Source organism: Symsagittifera roscoffensis, chromosome 6, assembly GCF_963678635.1.
Source record: "Symsagittifera roscoffensis chromosome 6, txSymRosc1.1, whole genome shotgun sequence".
Taxonomy (NCBI): domain Eukaryota; kingdom Metazoa; phylum Xenacoelomorpha; order Acoela; family Convolutidae; genus Symsagittifera; species Symsagittifera roscoffensis.
The window spans coordinates 51,022,448-51,042,353 of NC_087067.1; the positions used below are offsets into that span (position 1 = coordinate 51,022,448).

The 19,906-nt window shown below is 33.9% G+C and overlaps 2 protein-coding genes across 2 annotated transcripts in view; one reads left to right on the forward strand and one right to left on the reverse strand.

Annotated features, from left to right (window-relative positions):
- LOC134847546 (lysine-specific histone demethylase 2-like) overlaps positions 1 to 19,906 on the forward strand; it is an 85,760-nt gene that overhangs the window by 40,390 nt on the left and 25,464 nt on the right. The window contains exon 13 of the mRNA XM_063864608.1: positions 11,065 to 11,123. Coding sequence (XP_063720678.1) covers positions 11,065 to 11,123 — 59 coding nt within the window. The remainder of the gene's footprint in view (positions 1 to 11,064; positions 11,124 to 19,906) is intronic.
- Positions 2,092 to 5,382, reverse strand: LOC134847547 (uncharacterized). The gene is made up of 4 exons (XM_063864609.1): positions 3,897 to 5,382; positions 3,235 to 3,728; positions 2,790 to 3,089; positions 2,092 to 2,606 (listed from the first exon to the last, which is right to left on the reverse strand). The coding sequence occupies exons 1-4, from the start codon at positions 4,178 to 4,180 to the stop codon at positions 2,302 to 2,304; spliced, it is 1,383 nt and encodes a 460-aa protein (XP_063720679.1). The 5' UTR covers positions 4,181 to 5,382; the 3' UTR covers positions 2,092 to 2,301.

The window sequence follows — 19,906 nt, forward strand, 5'->3', positions numbered from 1 at the left end:
TAAGACAGTAGCTAAGCTAAGACAATAGAAAGCTAAGACAACAGCTAAGCAAAGACAATAGCTAAGAAAACGCACTGGATATGTGGCTATAATCTCAAAGATAACCTGTATAAGAGTGTTATCTTAATTATTGTATTTATTACCACCCACAAATAACATAAAAGCGCGACCTGATAATGTCAAGTAATGTAGTGAAGATGCTTATATGGTTTGGTTCTTATCATAAAAGAAAAAATCAAAACTTGTTCCGACCAATTTTGTTTGACTTTTTTTTTACACAAGCAAAGCTTAGTGTCTGATTACGGTAGCCATTTTTTTCCAACCCAAGTCGCAAATATAATGCTGATAAAAGTGGCACTTTCGTATATTAATATTTTGTTGATCTTTGCTGCATGTCATTGTTCTTTATCTAAGTTATTGGTGGCCAGTTCCTCTTTAATAGAAATCAGGTATAATAAAACTATTTGAGGTTGGGTTTTCTCGTATAGTTTTTCAGGACTACGCCCTAATTGCTGTAAAACGCACTGTAAAAATCGACAACAAACCATTTTATGATTTTTTTGAAGTTTATTGGTTTCATCAAAAATTGAACTTCCAAATCTGAGATTAAGTTTTTAATCGGAAAGACTTGGCAATTGGAATTTTCTCTGAAGAAGCAGATATGCCTATTTTTTTAGTAGAAACCTAAATTTGAACTAGAAAAAAAAAACATTTATAAAAATTCTAAGCATGCGTAAAAGTTCTGCCCCATCTGAAATGAAAGGCTCAATCGAAAGAACAAGTGCTGATATTTTCGCAATGTCAAGTAATGTAGTGAAGATGCTTATATGGTTTGGTTCTTATCATAAAAGAAAAAATCAAAACTTGTTCCGACCAATTTTGTTTGACTTTTTTTTTACACAAGCAAAGCTTAGTGTCTGATTACGGTAGCCATTTTTTTCCAACCCAAGTCGCAAATATAATACTGATAAAAGTGGCACTTTCGTATATTAATATTTTGTTGATCTTTGCTGCATGTCATTGTTCTTTATCTAAGTTATTGGTGGCCAGTTCCTCTTTAATAGAAATCAGGTATAATAAAACTTTTTGAGGTTGGGTTTTCTCGTATAGTTTTTCAGGACTACGCCCTAATTGCTGTAAAACGCACTGTAAAAATCGACAACAAACCATTTTATGATTTTTTTGAAGTTTATTGGTTTCATCAAAAATTGAACTTCCAAATCTGAGATTAAGTTTTTAATCGGAAAGACTTGGCAATTGGAATTTTCTCTGAAGAAGCAGATATGCCTATTTTTTTAGTAGAAACCTAAATTTGAACTAGAAAAAAAAACATTTATAAAAATTCTAAGCATGCGTAAAAGTTCTGCCCCATCTGAAATGAAAGGCTCAATCGAAAGAACAAGTGCTGATATTTTCGCAAATATCAGATTTTTAGTTTTACCATTTCGTTTTTTATCCCGTTATCAAATTGAGTGAATTTTATCAAAGAATAAATTGAAGACACTTCTTTAGGTCGTGTTTTTGCTATCTTTTTTTGATATTATTTGTCCGAGACAAGAAGTTTGAAAAAATACTTGTTATTAAATTTTTATAGCGTTAAAAATGCTCACTGAATTGTATGAATAGCATTTTTTATCACCTAGGATTTCGGTTTTCTCACAGCTCAATTCAAGCTTGTTTGCCGAGCTAACGAAAATACAAATGGAACGAAAAACCGTGAATGACTTCTACTTTCGAGAGTGGATTTTAGTTTTTAGATTTCCCCGTGGAATGAAAAATGATACGTTTTGTTTGAACCATTTTTTATCTATTTGGTTAGTTTTATGAAAAAAGCGTCTTTCACATGAAATTCATGAGATTAAATGTGATGTTTTGTTCGGTTTTTTAAACTCAATTACATTTCTCCGACTTTTTGTTTTCTTTTTACATGAGTACACTGAGCCTTCGAATTTTTCATTCCAATAAAAACAAGAGTTTTTGGTGTTTTTCATACTCGTTTAGCTTCCTCGCTTTCAGTAAGGTTTTCTTCGAATTTACTCACTGGTAGTATTTTTTAAAGTTTCTATTTCTAATGATAATGATCAAGCAACATTTACATATGTATTGGTATTATTTCAATCATGCAAAAAATAATTACAAAATTTTTAGTATCAAAATATACTACTAAAAATAAACTGAGCACGAATGTATGAATATTTGTCAGACTGTTCAAAGTATGCCATCGATAATTATTTAGCAATATTTTATTGTCGCTTGCCTTGTCTTCTTTTATGATGAATATTCGTGGGTCGTGTTTGTTTCTCAATTGTCTCCCGCAGTGATTGTGCGTTCGGAATCAGCTCGGCTGCTCATAGGAGACGAAGTCATGTTGATAGCACTTAAATGCTGCTGAGAAATGATCAGCTCTGGTCTCAGCATCTTCTGGATATCCTCGAATGTGACATGAGTGGCCTCCCGTTTGTTGCCTGCCCCTCCAACTTTGGCCGTGGAGCAGGTGTTGATTTTGTTGGCCACTGGCTCGTACATGCTGTAAGTTTTGCGATGTCTTGCTCCTCGCTCCAGAGTTTTGGACATCTGTGGTTTGTCATCAATATCCATCTCGGGATCTAACAAAATGACATGAGTTTAGATTTTGCGAACAGATTATTTATTCCTTGGATTGGATATCAGAAAATAAAGGGTTAAACTTAACACCTATTTAGTGCTATGGTTTCGTTGATAAAACGAAGTGCTGAAGTTGCATGGGTTTTTCCTATGTTTGAGGAGATGGCCTAAAGGTCGGTACTGACCAATATGTGGGTGGGCGAGTTCTTCAGCTGAAATATGCATCAAGTTGTGCTCAATTGCACTCAGAAGGGCATAATTCACTCGGAACACGAACTGATTTGCCCCTGTCTGAACTCCACCTGAGCCACCAGCGCCCCCCTCGTTCCCCGCGATCCCGTCTGAATTTGGATCCCGACTGGTGTCGAAATCAGGGACAGTCATTTGCATGCCGGATTCCACTGGCTCTGTGTAGTGCATCTCTCGACAGATGGGACACTTGACAAAACCAAGCACTTTGGCGCTCATGTCTTCGCCTAACTTACCTGCAAACAGAAAATTCATTAATAGTTTCTAGTTTTCAGCCTGACATAACGTCTCTTTCTGCTTTAAGTGTGCCTGGCTAACTTTATTTGTTTTGAATGGAAGTCAAAAAAGGTAGTTTTTTTTAGAAATTTTCATTTGAATTACCCAGACATTTGGAGCACAGTGTATGTCCGCATTGCATCAATCTGGGCAAATGGTCTCGGAATGACGTCAGCTGTTCCTGGAATGTAGTGCCACCAGAAGCACCCATTTGAGCTCCGGATGTTGAAGTCACGTGGTCTTCGAAGTCAAACTGGTACTGTTCGAAACAGATGGGGCATTCGTACGGGGACCGGGAGAGGTTATCGCCTCGGACACTGCTGTCCTCGTGTTCGGAAGAGTGCTCGTACCACGAGGCGATGTCCTCATCGTGAACAAACACGTCAGGTGTTTCTTGCCAGTAGTCGTGTGGATAGGAGTGGTTATTGTTGCCCCCCTTTATAGATTGAATAGTGCTAGAGGGGGAGTCGACTGCAGAGGTGATACAATGCGCAGTGAAACAGAATGAGAGTTTTGTGCTGGCCGAAGTCAGTCTGCTCTTGCTGATGACTTTGTCGCTTTTGCCTCCGTTTGTTCCGCCCTGTTCTCGGCTACTTAGTCTACAAAAAATAAGTAGTCAGAGAAAACAAGACAGTCTATTTCAAACTATCCATTTTATTCATTTTGCCTTATATTTTTCGGATTACGAAATTTTGGAGCAATTACAAAATATTAATCTGAAATAAGACCTTAAGTGGAAGGTAATCAAAAAGTAAGGAACTACTGACCTGGTCCTGGGAGTAACGTCAGTGTCGCTGTGTTTCCTCCCCGATGATGATTTGGATCCCAGTCTGCTGGCCCCGTGTTTCTTCAAGACTACCGAAGTCTTGCTTTGATTAGAGACTGGTTCTTGTCTCTTGGTGGATTCTTCGCTGCTGTGCTCGTGGTTTTTGCGAGATGCGAATCTCTTTGTGATGTTCTTCAGGGGCCATCCACTCCCTGAAGAGGGACTCCTCACAGGACTCGGTTGTGATTGGTCACTTCTGGATTCTGACTGCAAATTGGATTCCATCTCTTTGTTTGGGTAGCGCTATCGATTTTTTTATACTGCTAAATTTTTAAACCAATTTCTGTTCTGTCGCAGCTTAACAATAATGTTTACTTCTGACTTTATAATTGAATGAAGAGTTCAAAAGTTTTCTGTTGCTTTTTGAAATGTTTTGTTTTCCTCGTGACACTTCCTTATTTCCTGTTTGTTTTCGAAGTTCAGGTTTTGACCTGTCTCCTGGTATGAAGCTATCTTTAATGGTTAGTAAATTGTGAATATTTGGAGTAGATAACAATTCTGATAGTAACTAGTTGATTTGAACTCTTGTTTAGTCGAATGTGTTACTTCGTTTTCTTTGCTTTCCCTCTAAATTGCAGTTGTGGTTGTTAATGATGGTACGCTGCACCGGTTGGCGGCAAGTGGCTCCCCCTTAAAGCGCCGTCGATTTTCACTCCAATTTCTATTCTATCGTAGTTGCTCTTCTTACAACTTAAGTTATAAGCTACCAAAACGCTTCCTCTTTTTTGCTTTTGCTTCTTCAATAAAAGTTTTGCAGTTGCAAAAAAATTTTGTTTCAGTCGATATGGTTGTTTTGTTTTGGTGCCGTTGAAATATTTAAGCAGTTTTTCAACTAACTTGTGAAGTTGAGGCTGGCGTCTTTTTTTCTTAATGAATATTTTTGCGGTTGCAACAAAATGGTATTTCTGTTGATAATAGTAGTCGTGTTGAGAATGAAAGTGGCAGTTTTTTCTCAGTCTAAGTCTGTGTTAGAACGGGAAAAGCGCAGGATTATTGTAAATTGGGTGCATGTTGGTGGCGGTAGGAAATGGTGATGAATTTCCTGCTGTTTTCTGCTTTTTGCTGTTTTTATCCTTTTTGCCTGAATTTGTGCGTGAAAGAAATTGGAACTGCATTTGTGTGCCAATAGAAAGAGTTGGCTTAGAGAGGGAGGTAGGGTTGGATTTAGAAGAGAGGTATCTGTATCCTGTACCTGTAGCAATGGAGATCTGAAGGTAACTGCAGTTAGATGCTAGTTCGTTCACGCTGGTACAAGTAGGTAGGCTGTAACTTTTTGCACGGCGCCGCCATCGAAAGAAAAGAAGTGGATGTTATAAACGCCTGAATGGAAAGGGAAAATATATGAATGGAAAAAAGAAGGAAAAAAACTAGTAGAAAATTATGTCTCTCTTGCTACCTTAAAAGGAAAGAAAGTCGCAATGGCAGAAGAAAATATTTTCTCCGCAGGAATGAAGTGTAAGGAAAAGAGATAAAATATGCATATATAACTGAGCAGAGGAAAAACTGAATGGTGTAAGCGCACAGACAAGTGTCTTTTGGCCCCAGTTATCCACTATTTTTTTGCTCTATAGTTATTTTCCATTCACTTTTTTCCTAGCACATTATGATTTTAAGTTAAAGTTTCAGATGGCAGAAAGACCAAATGGCAGAAAGTTGTATTAGACAATCAGAAATTAGTAGTAAGATTCTGATTTTTAAAAAAAAGTGACAATTCAGTCAGAGTCTAAAATCTGTTGATTGGCTAAAAATTTTCTGCAATTCGGTTTCTGCATGAGATTAGACTCTCAAGACTTCTAGGAAATGGAAAAAGAATGTATCTTGAGGGAACAAATATGGGCTGTTTCCGCGGATGATAAGAAGAAAGACTCGCTCTGGCGCATACAGCCAAAGGTAATTTGTTATTGCGTGACGGTTCTGAACTGATACGGTAAAGCCAGCAGTATTCAGTGCTTTTTGAACTGGAACTACTTGTGCTGTCTTTACTTTCTCAATTTTTGTAGTTTGACCGTCAAAATCGAATGCAAGCTCAACCCACTGGGTTTTTTTATCAGCTTCTAAATTGAAATAGTTTCTGCATTGAATTCTTAAGAAAGGACTAAGAAAATTAAAAGTAGTCAAAATAAGTCTTTTTTGCTCATCGGAGAACCAAAGATAGTGCAAAAATTTCTTTTGCATAAATGCTAATTGTTACGACTTTTGAAAATCTGGAGCAACTTAGACTTCGGTTGTCCATTTTTTTTCCAAGTAAAATAAATTTCCACAAAAAATCATCGGCATGGATCGAGTGATAATCATGAGATTGAAGTCAATTTTTTGCCTTGTAGCCGTGATTGATTATTTAAAAATTTTCAAAAAATTTTTTTTTGTCGAGAAAAACACGTTTGGAATTTATGAGGTTTGTTCTAATTTCGAGCGAGTAATTCTTTTCTTATTGAAGACAACAAACTCAGGAAAACCAGTTTTGGATGCTTCATTTAGCGCTATCTTGGCGAGAAACAGTTTTCAAACTAGCGTCAGCTCAGTATATTAAGAACCTTCCGTTTTTATCTAACCTAAGCCGTAAATATTGGTGCCACTTGCGGAGCACCTTTACAGCTTTTTGATAGCATGTGCTTTGACTTTCGATTAGTAATAAATTAACACAGTTGATGTATTTTTAATTCATCAAATGAACCGAAAAAAGCTATTTGTTTCAAACAACATCAGAGTAATAAAGGTCGATTTCAGAAATTGCGAGATATTGAAAATTTCTGAAATCATCTCGCAATTTTGAAACGCATAATTTATACATAAGGTGACTGCATGCTTTGCGATTTGTTACATGAAAAGTTTGTGTAGATGCCTTCAGTTTGTCATATTCCAAATTATTACCTGCAAAATTGGGTCTATTTGTATTTGGAGCCACTTTTGCTGAATAGCATTGACAATTTATGCGCATTTGTAGCTGATTTATTATTGATTAGTGTTTGTCAGTGGTTAGTGCGTGAGACTCAAATTCTCTTGATTGCATTAGGTTGCAGATTGAATCTAGACCTAGCCGAGTTTTTGCTTATTCGAGGCTTTCTATTTTTTCTTATTGCACTTTCTAAAGCTGCTTTTTGTCGTGTTCTCGCTAGGTTTTGCGAAGTGAAGCTTCGCATCTGTGTTTAAAATTCAAATCTAATCAACCACCTGACTCATCTGGCTTAGAGGTAACACATCTGCTTGAGATTGCAAAGGCTTGTGGTTCGAATCCGGCCGGGACGTATTTTTTGCAAACTTGGTGCTTTTCGGACTATCGTCCGTTTGTTTATTTGTGTTGGCTTAATTTCTGTAGCCTGATTTTTTTGATGGTTCGGCTTTCTTCACAGTTGCTCTAACACCCAAGCTTGACGCGAATACCTGTCGGGAACGTTCTGTGCTACTTGCTAAGAAACTGGCTATTTTTTGTTAGGTGTCAATGTGAATTTGATTAGAATGGCTTTTAATTTTGAAGAGTTGACGAACGTTGTTCAGCCTCTCAGGTCGCGAGGATTTTTGTATGATGGTTTTTTAACAAGTCTTAAAATTTTTCAGTCTCAATTTCACTTTTTTCGCGGTTTGTCTTTTGATTTTTTAAGTTCAGTACGTTTTCTTTGCTAAAATGATGGCAGATTCTACTATCGAAAAGCAAAAGTGTTAAGGTTATTTTATGGAAATGCGAAAGTTGGAATTCTCGGAGGATTAAAAAATAATAATCTATCGAACCAATTTTCTCTAAGGGTGAGTTATGTTGTAAAAGTTTCAATCTATAACTCAAATGATTGATTCTCAGATTTTTGCACTTCAATGTGATATGTTTTTTAAAATTCCGACGATGAAAAATGTTCAATAAAATCGGACGTTTTTTTTTTTACTTCCGTGAGTTGATTCTAGCTTTTCCAGCTGTCTATTTGACAAAGAAATTTTGAACTTTTCTTGTATTTTTTGTAATTTAATTGAACCAACACATTTTCTTTTTTTGGTACGAAATAAAGTTGAATTGTCACTATAATTTGCTCGTCACATTAATTCTCAATAATGATTAAAAGTCAATGAACGAAATGAAAACACTTCTTAAGGTGGCGTGTTTGTTCATTTTTCATTCCAGAATAATTTCTTGATTGTTGTTTACGCTCATATTTGTTTTTTTTTGCTGTTGGACGTTTCAGTTTTTTCAACTTTTAAAGTTTCAGTTTTTTCAATTTTTAAAAGGTAAGTTGCCAAAGGGAAGGTAAATTATGCCTTCCAAAAAGTACAAATGTCTTTAAAAACTTGATAACATTTTAGTTACGCTTGCGATTTGCAAGCTCTATCAAATTGGGGTCATAGGTTTTTGTTCAGATCATCGACTAACTTAATAAAATCACCGAATCAATTCGTCAACAGCTATATTTTTTCAACAGATGTTTGAGCTTGTCTGAGTTTCAATCTAGTGTCTTATCCGAAGTTAATGTTCATGTTGGTTGTAATCTTTTTGTTTTCCTTGTTTTTTCATTCGGCTCAGAACGTTTCAATTCATCTTGTATCGTCTTAGTCGCCTCATATTGCGTGGTTTGAATTTTGATGAGAAATTTTCAATTGTGTATATGCTGAGGGTATGTGATTTTTGAAAACTTTTGTTTTGGAAATTTGTTAAGCTCAATTTTTGGCAAAGATTTTTTCGGATTAGTTACCGATTTAATAATTCTCAATTCTAATTCATTGCTGATAATTATCTTTTTTGGCATGTTTTTTTCTCGAAATTAACTTCATTCGAGGCAAACGCAGGAGAAGTTTGGTAAATCAAGTTTTTTCGACACTTTTTCTTGAGAATGTTTTGATTGAAGATTTTCTTCTAGTTTTTCTGTTAGGTCGCTATAATTCTATTTTTGTAATGCTTTGCAAGTAGTGCATCGCTGTGCCTCTAGCTAGTTTTATGATTCAATACTCTTATGCTTTTTCAAATCTTTGATTACACAAAGTTTGTTGATGTTGATTTAGTACTGTAATTTAAAAAAACTAATGACTTTGTATATTTTCTCTTTTTTGTTCGTTCAAAAGCTTGATTTGGCCGAAATGGGTCAATTTATTTTGTGTTGTTTGGGGGTCAAAAATTGACTATTGTTTTGAAAAATAATTCAGTTCGGGTTCAGTGTAAAAGTTAAATTTTATACCATGTATTGTCGGCTTAGTGGCCGCTCGGTAAATTGTAAAAGCTTATTTAAAGCTGGTAGTTGTGTTTCGACTGTTTTTCTGGAATTGATTTTTTTTCAATTCATCGATTTTTGCGTTATATTGCAAGTGATACCAAGCACCGCTTCGCATCTGTGTTTCAATTTTTTGATCATTTCGCCAATATTTCAAAACATACAATGTGATTTTACATTTTATCTTCGAAAACGATTTTTGTTAGAAGATTTTTTGTTAGAAAACTCCAAATTTCTTTATTTGAAGAAAGGTTGCCGCTGCTATAAGATTTAATTTTTTTGCAGGTTCAGTTTAGTCATGCAAAAAGGGAAACCAAAAAATTGTGCCTGTATATGCGAGATCGAAAGGTTTCATGCCTTCAAAGGAAAAACTTGATTTTGTTTGTTACTTTTTTTGTTCACTAAATCTAAATTTATGCATAGATTAAGATAGTTGAGTGGTTACAACAGTTTGTTGTTCGGACTTTTGAAGAAAACGGAATATTTATGCTCGGTGTGGTTTTTTTATTCAGTCATTTTTTGGTGATCGAAATAATAGTTTTTAACAAAAAGTTTTATGCCCCATTGAAGATATCAACTCCTCGAAATCAAATTTAGATAGATATTTTCCCTCCCATCGTTTTTTACAAAATTTTGGAAGTTTGAAAATGGCTAATTTGGGCATGCTCTGGACTATTTTATGAGCGCTTTAAAGATTTAATCCATAATCTTGAAAGCGTAAGCGAATGACTAATGCGTCGCGAATTATCCCCCTAAAGAAATCGTTCCAAATTGAATTGAGGCTAGCTAATCGGTCTTATTATTTTTTTTACGATTCAAACTTTCACGTTTGATCTTTGATGTTGTCCAAGATTCATAGTTTTTCAATTTTTCTTTTACCAAAAAACTATTCGTCATGGATTACTGGGCAGTCGGAACATTCAGGGCTTTGCCCTGATATACGAGCAGTCTTGTCTCTATTTTGAATTGTTGTTATTGATTTGTAATATACCCTTGATCGAATTGTGCTTCAATTTAGGTTTACAGTTTTTGATTTTTGGATAAGTTCTTTCAAAATTCAATCTTTTGGCTGGCATTCTTGGATCTCTTTAACTATATCCCTCCCTTTTGCAAAAAGAGGAGATTCGTTACTAGGTATTAAATTCTCATATGCTTAACCGCTGATTTATTTCTTTATAGAGTGGGGATATTTGTTACTAGGAACCCGAAGGGGGGTTTAAAGAAATCCGCATGTTTTTTGTGAATACGTTTGTGCTTCTTGTCTCAAGTGCCATAGCGTTTGAGCTATTCAAGAGCTCAGTCTGAAAATCGAAAAATATGACATCAATGAAACTGAATCCATTAGCTTGCTCATTTCCCCTATCACTGTTGGCGACCAGTTTTTCCAATTTTAATTGTCCTAGTAGACTTTTTCAAATTAAGACAAGGTTCCTGATTGATTTTATGGCCCAACCTCAAAGGCAAGAATGTTTGAAGCGCCACCTGATCCGTTAATGAGATATTCGTGCGTCCCGATCCAATGTTTTTTATAGCACATTTTATGATCATTAGTCTGTGTGATGAAAGGATCACATATTGATTGGAAATTGCCCTGGAGTGTGAAGATTCTCCCGTTGAGCGCAGTTTATTTGAACTGAAGTTGCATTTAGGCCTAATTGCTATCTATTTTTTGACGTGGAATCTTGTATTGTTCACCCATCGCTTCCGGTGTCCTAGATGTCGTTTTGCTCGCATGTCATTAATCGGATATGAACTACAGGACAAATGGTCTGATTTTCGACCGATTGGGCACCTTAAGAGCCACGTACATAATAAATACCTTTTTGACCGCTTAACTTTCCCCAGTTCAACTTCCCTAAATACTTTTAGATGACCCTTTATGCCTGTTTGATGTTGGATTTGATGGTCGCTTTGTTGTTTCAGAGAAGCTGCAGGAGATCCACAATGACCTAGCTGAGAAATACACAGTGCCCTTTTCAGATGTGAGCACGTTTATTCTAATAGGTTTTCCATGTCAACTAAATGTTTCCTCCGAATTTTAGAACTAAATAAAAGCGCTTTTCGTTAAGTGTGTCGTATTCATCAATCAACTAATGAAGTAGACTAACAAAAGGATTGAATAAACAGATAAAGGAGAGATAAAGAACAGACGAAGAAGAAAAGGAAAAGGAAAAGGAAAATTAAACTGATAAGCATTGATAGTGTTTTCGTCGTTTGCGACAGTCGTTGACAAAACGCGTGTTGTTTAATGAATGTGAATACAGACGAAATTCGTGAAAAAGTATGCTTTTTCATATCACAAGGTGATTCATGCAAATATTCTTTTAAAACTGAACTGTACAGTACATGATGGACAGTACTGAAATCACGGGGGTAGTAATTTAGCAGGGCGTAATTTAGTTCTTAGCAAGAAATAGACATCTATCAAAATTATCAGGGAGTTTCACAACTTCTGATTAGTTCTGATTTAAAGCATTCCCATGTATTTACATTTGCGAGATCAAGTGTCGTGTAATCGGGAACTACACTTTTGTTTCCTGTAAACAACTTTTCTTACAAATCGTATTAGAAATTAAGAAATACGTGCTTTTATTTTCATTTGCTGTCATGCTCAATTTCTTCAAAGTTCAATTATAACTAACGAGTCGTTATTTGGTAGTAATTATTTTTTTCAAATAATTTATAGAAAAAAAAAAGTTTTTTATGGATTAGTTGTTTTCATCTTGATTACTGTCGCCTCAATTTCCATTTTATTTTTCAAATGCATTTATGTTATCCCGTACGGGTTTCCATTGAACTCCTTCTCAAAAAATGTTTTTTTTTTTAATTTTGATTGAAACGGGTTTTAATATAACTGAAATTTTTTCTGCAATTTGGAATTTTATCAAATCTGACTTTCAATGTATTTAATTTTCTTTTTTTTTTCGACTAGTTTGTTTCGGCTTAAGTTACATCGGTTAAGTCACCTGTTTTTGCGTACTTTGGAAGTAATTTAAGTTCTAATGCTTGTTTTGCTTTTTATGGTTCGCAAAACATTGTAATGGTTCGTAAAGAGGGTGGTGGAACCTGATCTAAACTATATTTTATGATTGGATAAATTAAATGTTTTACCAATGTAAAGTATTTAATATTAACCAATCACGATCCATCTAACTAACAACCCACTTATTTGTAAGTGCTGAAGTTACTTGTAATTTCAGCACCAGAGAGATTTGAATTTAACTTAGAAATTAGTTGGACTCTCCCGAGCACTTCAGCAGCCGCAATAAACCAGTATACCCTAGATCTATTGAGCCTAGCAGAGACTAGTTAAACAACCTGAGACTAGATAGTATAAGAGTAAGATTAGGATCGGTATTAGACTAAGAAGTTGCACGAATCTATCCGGCCGAAAATAAGATAGCGTGACGAGCAGACGGTGTACCCTATCCGAAATTACTCTATGAGTTAACCAACTCGAACCTAACTCATCTGGTGCGACCATAAGTCTCGAACAAGACCTTAATAGCTTAGAATTAACCAAAATAGATTAGAAATTAGACAAAAACATTTAAAAAATGTTATACGACAATAATTTAATCGAAATGTCTCTACGACTCAATAGATCAGAGCCAATATTCCGAACCATAACAGAACTACCCGGAATTGGAAGAAGACCTCGAACCAGAGACGACATACGACAAAGTAGAAATTTGCCATATAGCTATATGATAGTTAGGCAAAAACCAGAACAAACCTTTATATTTAGAATACTACTGGCAATGAATTTAGATTTTCATTTGCAAACATAAAACCTTGAAGTTAATCTTCAAAATCATTTCAGGCGCTAAACAAAATTATTAATATACAATAACGATTGATAAAAAGATCTAAGATCGTTTCCCTAAAACTCTGCAGTAATATACAAAACATGTTTGAAAAATATTTATTGAAAAATAAAAAATAAAAATTAGTAGCATGACAATAAATGGTTAGTAATCATAAATCATCCTGTTGTTCCAGCTCCATCATCTAAAACATAACAGCAATCATAAACCCACTAATATCATCAAAACACTAAATCTTTCCTTTACACACATTTAAAAATTTATTAAAACTTAAATTCACTTAATTTTAAAACCAGATCATCAAGGCTTATCCTTGGATCTTAAATCATTTTCTACTTAATTAAATTTCAAATTTGATCATCAAGGCTTATCCTTGGATCAAACAGAACAACTTTGTTCTCCCCCACCCACTTAATTAGTGTCTAACGACCTCAAACGTCGATTCACTACCCAACCCTTTCTAAAGACCCAAGACTAATAGAAATTTTTAAACAAAACTAATCATTCAAATTAGGATAAACAGTGAAGAACTTCGGTTATTCATCCTTCACTTGACCCCCCCTCTTACCAGACCCAGGATAAATCTTAGACTTAGTAAGTTTAAAATAGTATCTAACGAACTACTCGCGTTCTAATTATACCTGAACCTTGTGGATCGATTTACTATTCTCCAACCCTTGAACACAATCACTACCCCTAAGTAAGATTAAGTAAGTTAACACCTTAACTTATACTAGCCACGAGAAAGTAAAAAATCATTCTTCGGAATCGATATACTTTTCTCTCCAACCCTGAACAAACAGACCCAGGTTAAGCTAACCAAAAAATCGTAAGAACTAACAGTTTAAGAAAATAGAAACCATTTAACAACCTTTTGCATCCGTCATTCTAAACCTTATGTCATTTAAAAACCTAGGAAATAAACAAACAATCGTTTTACACAATTGTGAAATAGATAACAAAAAATACGACCTTGTAATCACACCTCATACACAAACAGTTGGATACATTCGAACAAAACGACAAACACTAAAAAGAAAAATAATAACGAAACAAAGACAAATAACACGAAAAAGATTTTCAAAAAATCGAAACGCATTTTCAGAATCAGAAACCAACAGTTTAGACGAACTTTACAAACTAAAAGAATCAATAGATAAAAATTGCCCACTTCACGATCAATTATATTTCTCTGACTCAGAAACAACTTCAAATTCATCAAAAAGAGGAAAAAGAAGAATAAAAAAGCAGTATAAACACAAACCAGTACATTTATACAATTGGAATCAACCAATTAGACACATTGATAATTACATATTAACAGTCATCGAACGAAAAAATGAGCTCAACGCACACCCCAGGTGAAGAAAGTCCAGATGATGATGAAATCTTTCCTTTTATAGTAGACGCAGATACTGATAGAGGACAACACATATTTTGTCAAAATTTACTCGTAAATCTATTTGAACCCGGAATTAGTCCATGTAAAACAGAGTTCCCAGATGTAAAAATCAAAAGACAAATCATAGACCACTACTTAAAAGATATATGCAACATAACACAACAGTATGGAATCTACTCCATAGAATTCACCTCACCAAACCATAATAATAGAAAATATACAATTCAAACAGACGATCTTGATTTAGAATTTTCAAAAGTTTTTTCAGAATATATAAAAAGCATCCAATATCATAACTCACAAAGAGCAAACTCCATATTCACCAATGAAGTTTTCGCAATAATATATAGTTATATTTCGATATTAGAAAACGAAATCCCTATAACAAATGTCTCACCGACAGAAACATCTAAACATTTAAGAGTACGACATGAAATCACACTACTCTCTAGTTATTTAAACATCATTAAAGAAAATTTCACGAAAGACGACGTTTCACAACATACAAAACACGATCTACAAAAAATTTTGGCATGGTTTATAATAGATTATTTCACACACAATATTGATTTAATTGCACAAGCAAGAAAAAATTTTAGACCCCAAAACTCGAACGATGATACAGCTATCACAGAACAATCAGATTATGTTTGGGACCCCGAATGGTCTCATCCCGCATTTATAAGCTTCCCACAATCAATCTCAAGTCAAGCAATAAGTACGATATCTTACATAAGAGATTATGTAAAAGTAATACCATTAACCATTGATGCAACACCATTAAACTATAATACATTTTTGCCCGATACACAAAATAATAGTTTAAACTCTACAGTTATACACAATGAAAACCTCAATGGAACTAGGAATCTTACTCAACAAGATATCCAGACACCATCACACTTCATAAATGAAGAAATTGTACACACAACAACTACACAACAAAGTATTTCACCAATACGCCCAAATTTAACAACACCAAGAAATACAAATCCTTCACAAACACAGGTAACCTTACAATCAACCGTTAAACCTTCGGTTGCCCCTAAATATTCACATATGGATTACCAAACATACAGACCCATGACAATACCATCAAAAACACGCAAAACATTCACTAGAAACAACTTTACAGACCATAATTATAATTATACACATCCATCAAAAACATATAATCAACCACAAAGAAATTTTAACCAATATACAAGATCTCGAAATTGGGATAACCCAATGACCCAACCTAATTCAATAAATTTCCAAACAAATCCTCCACAGGATCACAGTGAAAATTACCCATTTTTTCAACAAAATAGAAATAAAAAACAGACATCTTATCAAATGGATTATTTATCCTCAGATGATGATTTCTTACAACCAGATATATTTGCACCAAATACTCAAGAATATCGTAGACAAGGAATACAGAGAACACGTACAAATCATAGAAATTTTTCTCCACAACCAATAGATGCACAACATCAACAACCAATTCAACAACAAAATCTAATTAATACACAATCTTTTCAACCAATTCAACAACAAAATCCAATGACTGCACACTCGTATCAAGCATCACAAATGCAAAATGAAATACCACTCCCATATTATCTCCAACAACATGAAATAACAAGAAACCAACTTTCAAATTTTTCTCAAATGCCAAATGCAGCAGAATCATTACAAATGACAATGAATCCATACCTTATGGGTGGATCATCAATAACATCAAACAAACCTTTAATGGTTTTCACAGGAACAGACCCTGAATACTCTGTAGAAGATTATTTAAATGCATTAACAGCAAACCTGATTTTAAATATTGGACCTGAACCAATTAATACGCCACTACATCAAAACTGGATACATCGACGCACAGCGTTAATACAAACAACCTTAGATGGCGCAGCCCAAAAATGGTTTTCAGTACTACCTCTAGAAATAAAATCAAACTGGAAAAGGTTTACACAGGAATTTTCAAAAATGTTTGACTCCGAAAGAAACAAACAACAACAAAGAGTTTTATGTAATGAAATTCGCAGATTACCAAACGAAACCATCAAGCAAATAGCAGTACGAATCGAAACACTAGTTCGAAAAGCATATTCATTAAATACACATGACTATAAAAACACAAAGATGACAGAAATCTTAATGATGACCTTAACACCACAATTAAGGAAAATAGCAATAAAAAAGAGAGCATCCCATCCTTCTTCAATTCGAGAACCCGATTTAGATTTTCGAAAACTAGTAGACAAATTAGAACAAGCAGAAATCACGATGAAACTAGAAGAAACGGAAAATCTGAAACTACAATACGTTAACAGAATTGAAACGACTCCCACTAATATTAATAATATACAGGAATCAGAGACAGACCTCGTTGAAAAAATCACTGAAATACTCAATATTTATGAAAAGAACCCAAACTTCAAAGGCAAACCATCTTTCAAAAAATGGTGTAATTATTGCCGACGATACGGACATAGTATTTCCGAATGTAGACAAAAACAGCAAGACAATCAAAATAAACCTCAAAAATATAAAGAACCAAATAAATCATTCTATCAATACATGAAAAAAGATCAAAATCTACCGAACAAAACAGTCCACAGCAACAACAGTTCAGGAAAACCACTCCCGAACAATACAAATTATACAAGAAATCAATCACCATATAACTCAAGTTATAGAGGAAGATCACCAGAACGAAGAAACACGAACAATTCATCACAAAATCACTACAATAGACCAAATAGTCGAAATAACTACTCCAGATCAAATTCAAATACACAACGATTTGTTTCTAGATCTAATTCCCAATCAAGAAATAACTACTATCCAAACAACCAATCACGAAATTCATCATACAATAGGAATAGAAACTACTCCTATAATCGAAATAGAAGTTATTCAAACAACCGAAACCAGAATTACCCGAACAGTCAATCAAGGAATAACTCATATAATAGATCGAACTATAACAGACCAAACAATAATTACCAAAACAGATCGCGAAATAATTCACAAAATCGACACTCAAGTTATAATAATCGTTATAGAAATTATTCCCAATCACCACACCGGAATAATAATAACTATAATAATTCTAATAATCGCCACAGAAGTAGTACACCTAAACATCAAAGACATATTAATCAAGTACAATCTAATCCAGAAAAAACATCAGACCCTCCAGGTATTGATGACACAGTAACTGATACGTTACAACTCAATCAAATAAACTGTACATCATCAGATTCAGAAAGTGATACAGAAAACACTCTTTCTATCAATATGATAAAAGTCGAAAATGACTATGAATCTGTCATATATGAACAACCTTTTTCATCACACATATATGAAAATCAATCAGAATTTCTTCAAAATTATTACATTACACCCATAAATTCCACACCAACGACGCAAGAAACAAATGAGATTAACACTACAAATCAAACCAATAAAAATATCAAAACAAAATGCTTGAATACAAACCACATTTATCAAAATATACAAAAAGAACAACCCAAAGAAAAAATTTGGACAATACCATTTCTCTTAGAAAGCCCAAGAAATAAAGAATTTCAACCACCAGACCTTGAAATAGATTTTTTAATTGATTCAGGAGCAGAATCAAACATAATAAACATCCCCACATGGAATGAAATAAAAACCTTACACCCAAAGCTAACACCTCTTGAAACCTCCAGCAAACTAGCAACAGCACAAGGATCAACATTGATAAACTACGGAAAAATCCAATTATTTCTCCTCCCCACCAGAACAATGGAACAAAGCAAAATTTTAAATAAGCCATTTAAACAAATATTCCATATCACTGACATTAAATATAATATCATTGGAATACCATTTATTTCGAAGTATATACCAACAATTAACATACTAAATAGTAAAATATTAATCAAAGATAAATATACAAAAACAAAAGAAACATCCTTAACATTTTTTCAAAGATTAAATAAACAACCACCATTCTTTTCAAAATTCTACCCGATATTTAACCAACAAAGAAAACACCTAAAACCACTATCAGGAAATATCTATAATTTTTCAATCAAACAAGTTCACCAATATGATAAAGAACAAAACAAACAAAAATTTTATATGTCAGAATTTGAATTCAAACCTATTCACAAATTTTTCAAAATCACAATCTCATCCATAAAATATTTGAAAAATTCGAATTCCGATATCATTTCCTTACATGTCTATAATAACACACCTTACCAAGTAACATTACCTTTAGGACTTTTAGGATATTGTGAAACCAACGCTACAATATCACCAATATACGAAAAAGCCTATCGCGTAAATAATATACTCCAATTACTAGATATTTGCCAATCTACAATTCTTAATGAAGAATTATCTATAAATAATATAATAAGTAACGAAAACAGAAATACGGATTAATTCACAAAAACTCCATATTTCAAACCTACATTCAACATAAGTAACTACACAGAGGACCAACAAAAAATTTTAACAATGTTTAATTTCCAACATTCACAAATAACACAAGACGAATTCGAAAAGTTAGCCAAACAGCTAATTAAATATTCATCAGTCTATGCAACATCAAAATTCGATGTTGGAAAAATCAGTTCATCACTACATCTCCCGTTAAAACCAGACGCAGTTTTCAAAAAACAGAGAGCAAGTAAAGTACCAATTCACTTACATGATAAAGTGAACAGATTACTCGACATTTTAGAACAATACAACATTATATCACCAGTAAACAAAGAAGAACAACCAAAAGGCAACACATTTATCAACCCCGTTATCATTCTAGCTAAAGGAGAATCATTAAAAATCGTTCTCGATGCTAGATACCTCAATTCACTTATAGATGAATCAAAATGTAATTGGCCCATTGAACCAATACAAGTTATTTTAACAAAAATAAACGGCAAATACTTTACAACCGCCGATATGAATAGTGCATACAATCAAATGCCACTAGATGAACAATCACGACGTTTAACACAATTTGTTATCGGAAACCAACAATATGAATTCAACCGCTTATTCTATGGAATATCCATAGGACCAGCAGCATTTTCAGCTTTTATGAGCAAAATTTTTAGACCACTAATACTCAAGAAAAACGCAATCACCTATTTAGACGATGTTTTTATGCAATCACAAACAAAAGACGAGATGTTCAATGTTTTAGAAAAATATCACCAAATACTTCAGAACGAAAATCTGAAGGCCGCCCCCGATAAATCACACTTCTTTTTGACAAGAGTTAAATTCTTAGGACATAATATAGAAAGAAAAACAATCACTCCATTGAAATCACGCATTGACGCTATTCAAAAACTTCAACCACCAACAAATAAAAAGAAAATCCAAGAATTTCTTGGAATGTTAAACTTTTTAAGTAAATATGTTTATAAAATGCAATTATATCTACGACCATTTTATAACATCCTTAGACAACAAAATAATTTTGAATGGAACACAGAACATCAAACACGATTTGAAGAAATAAAGAAACTTTTAA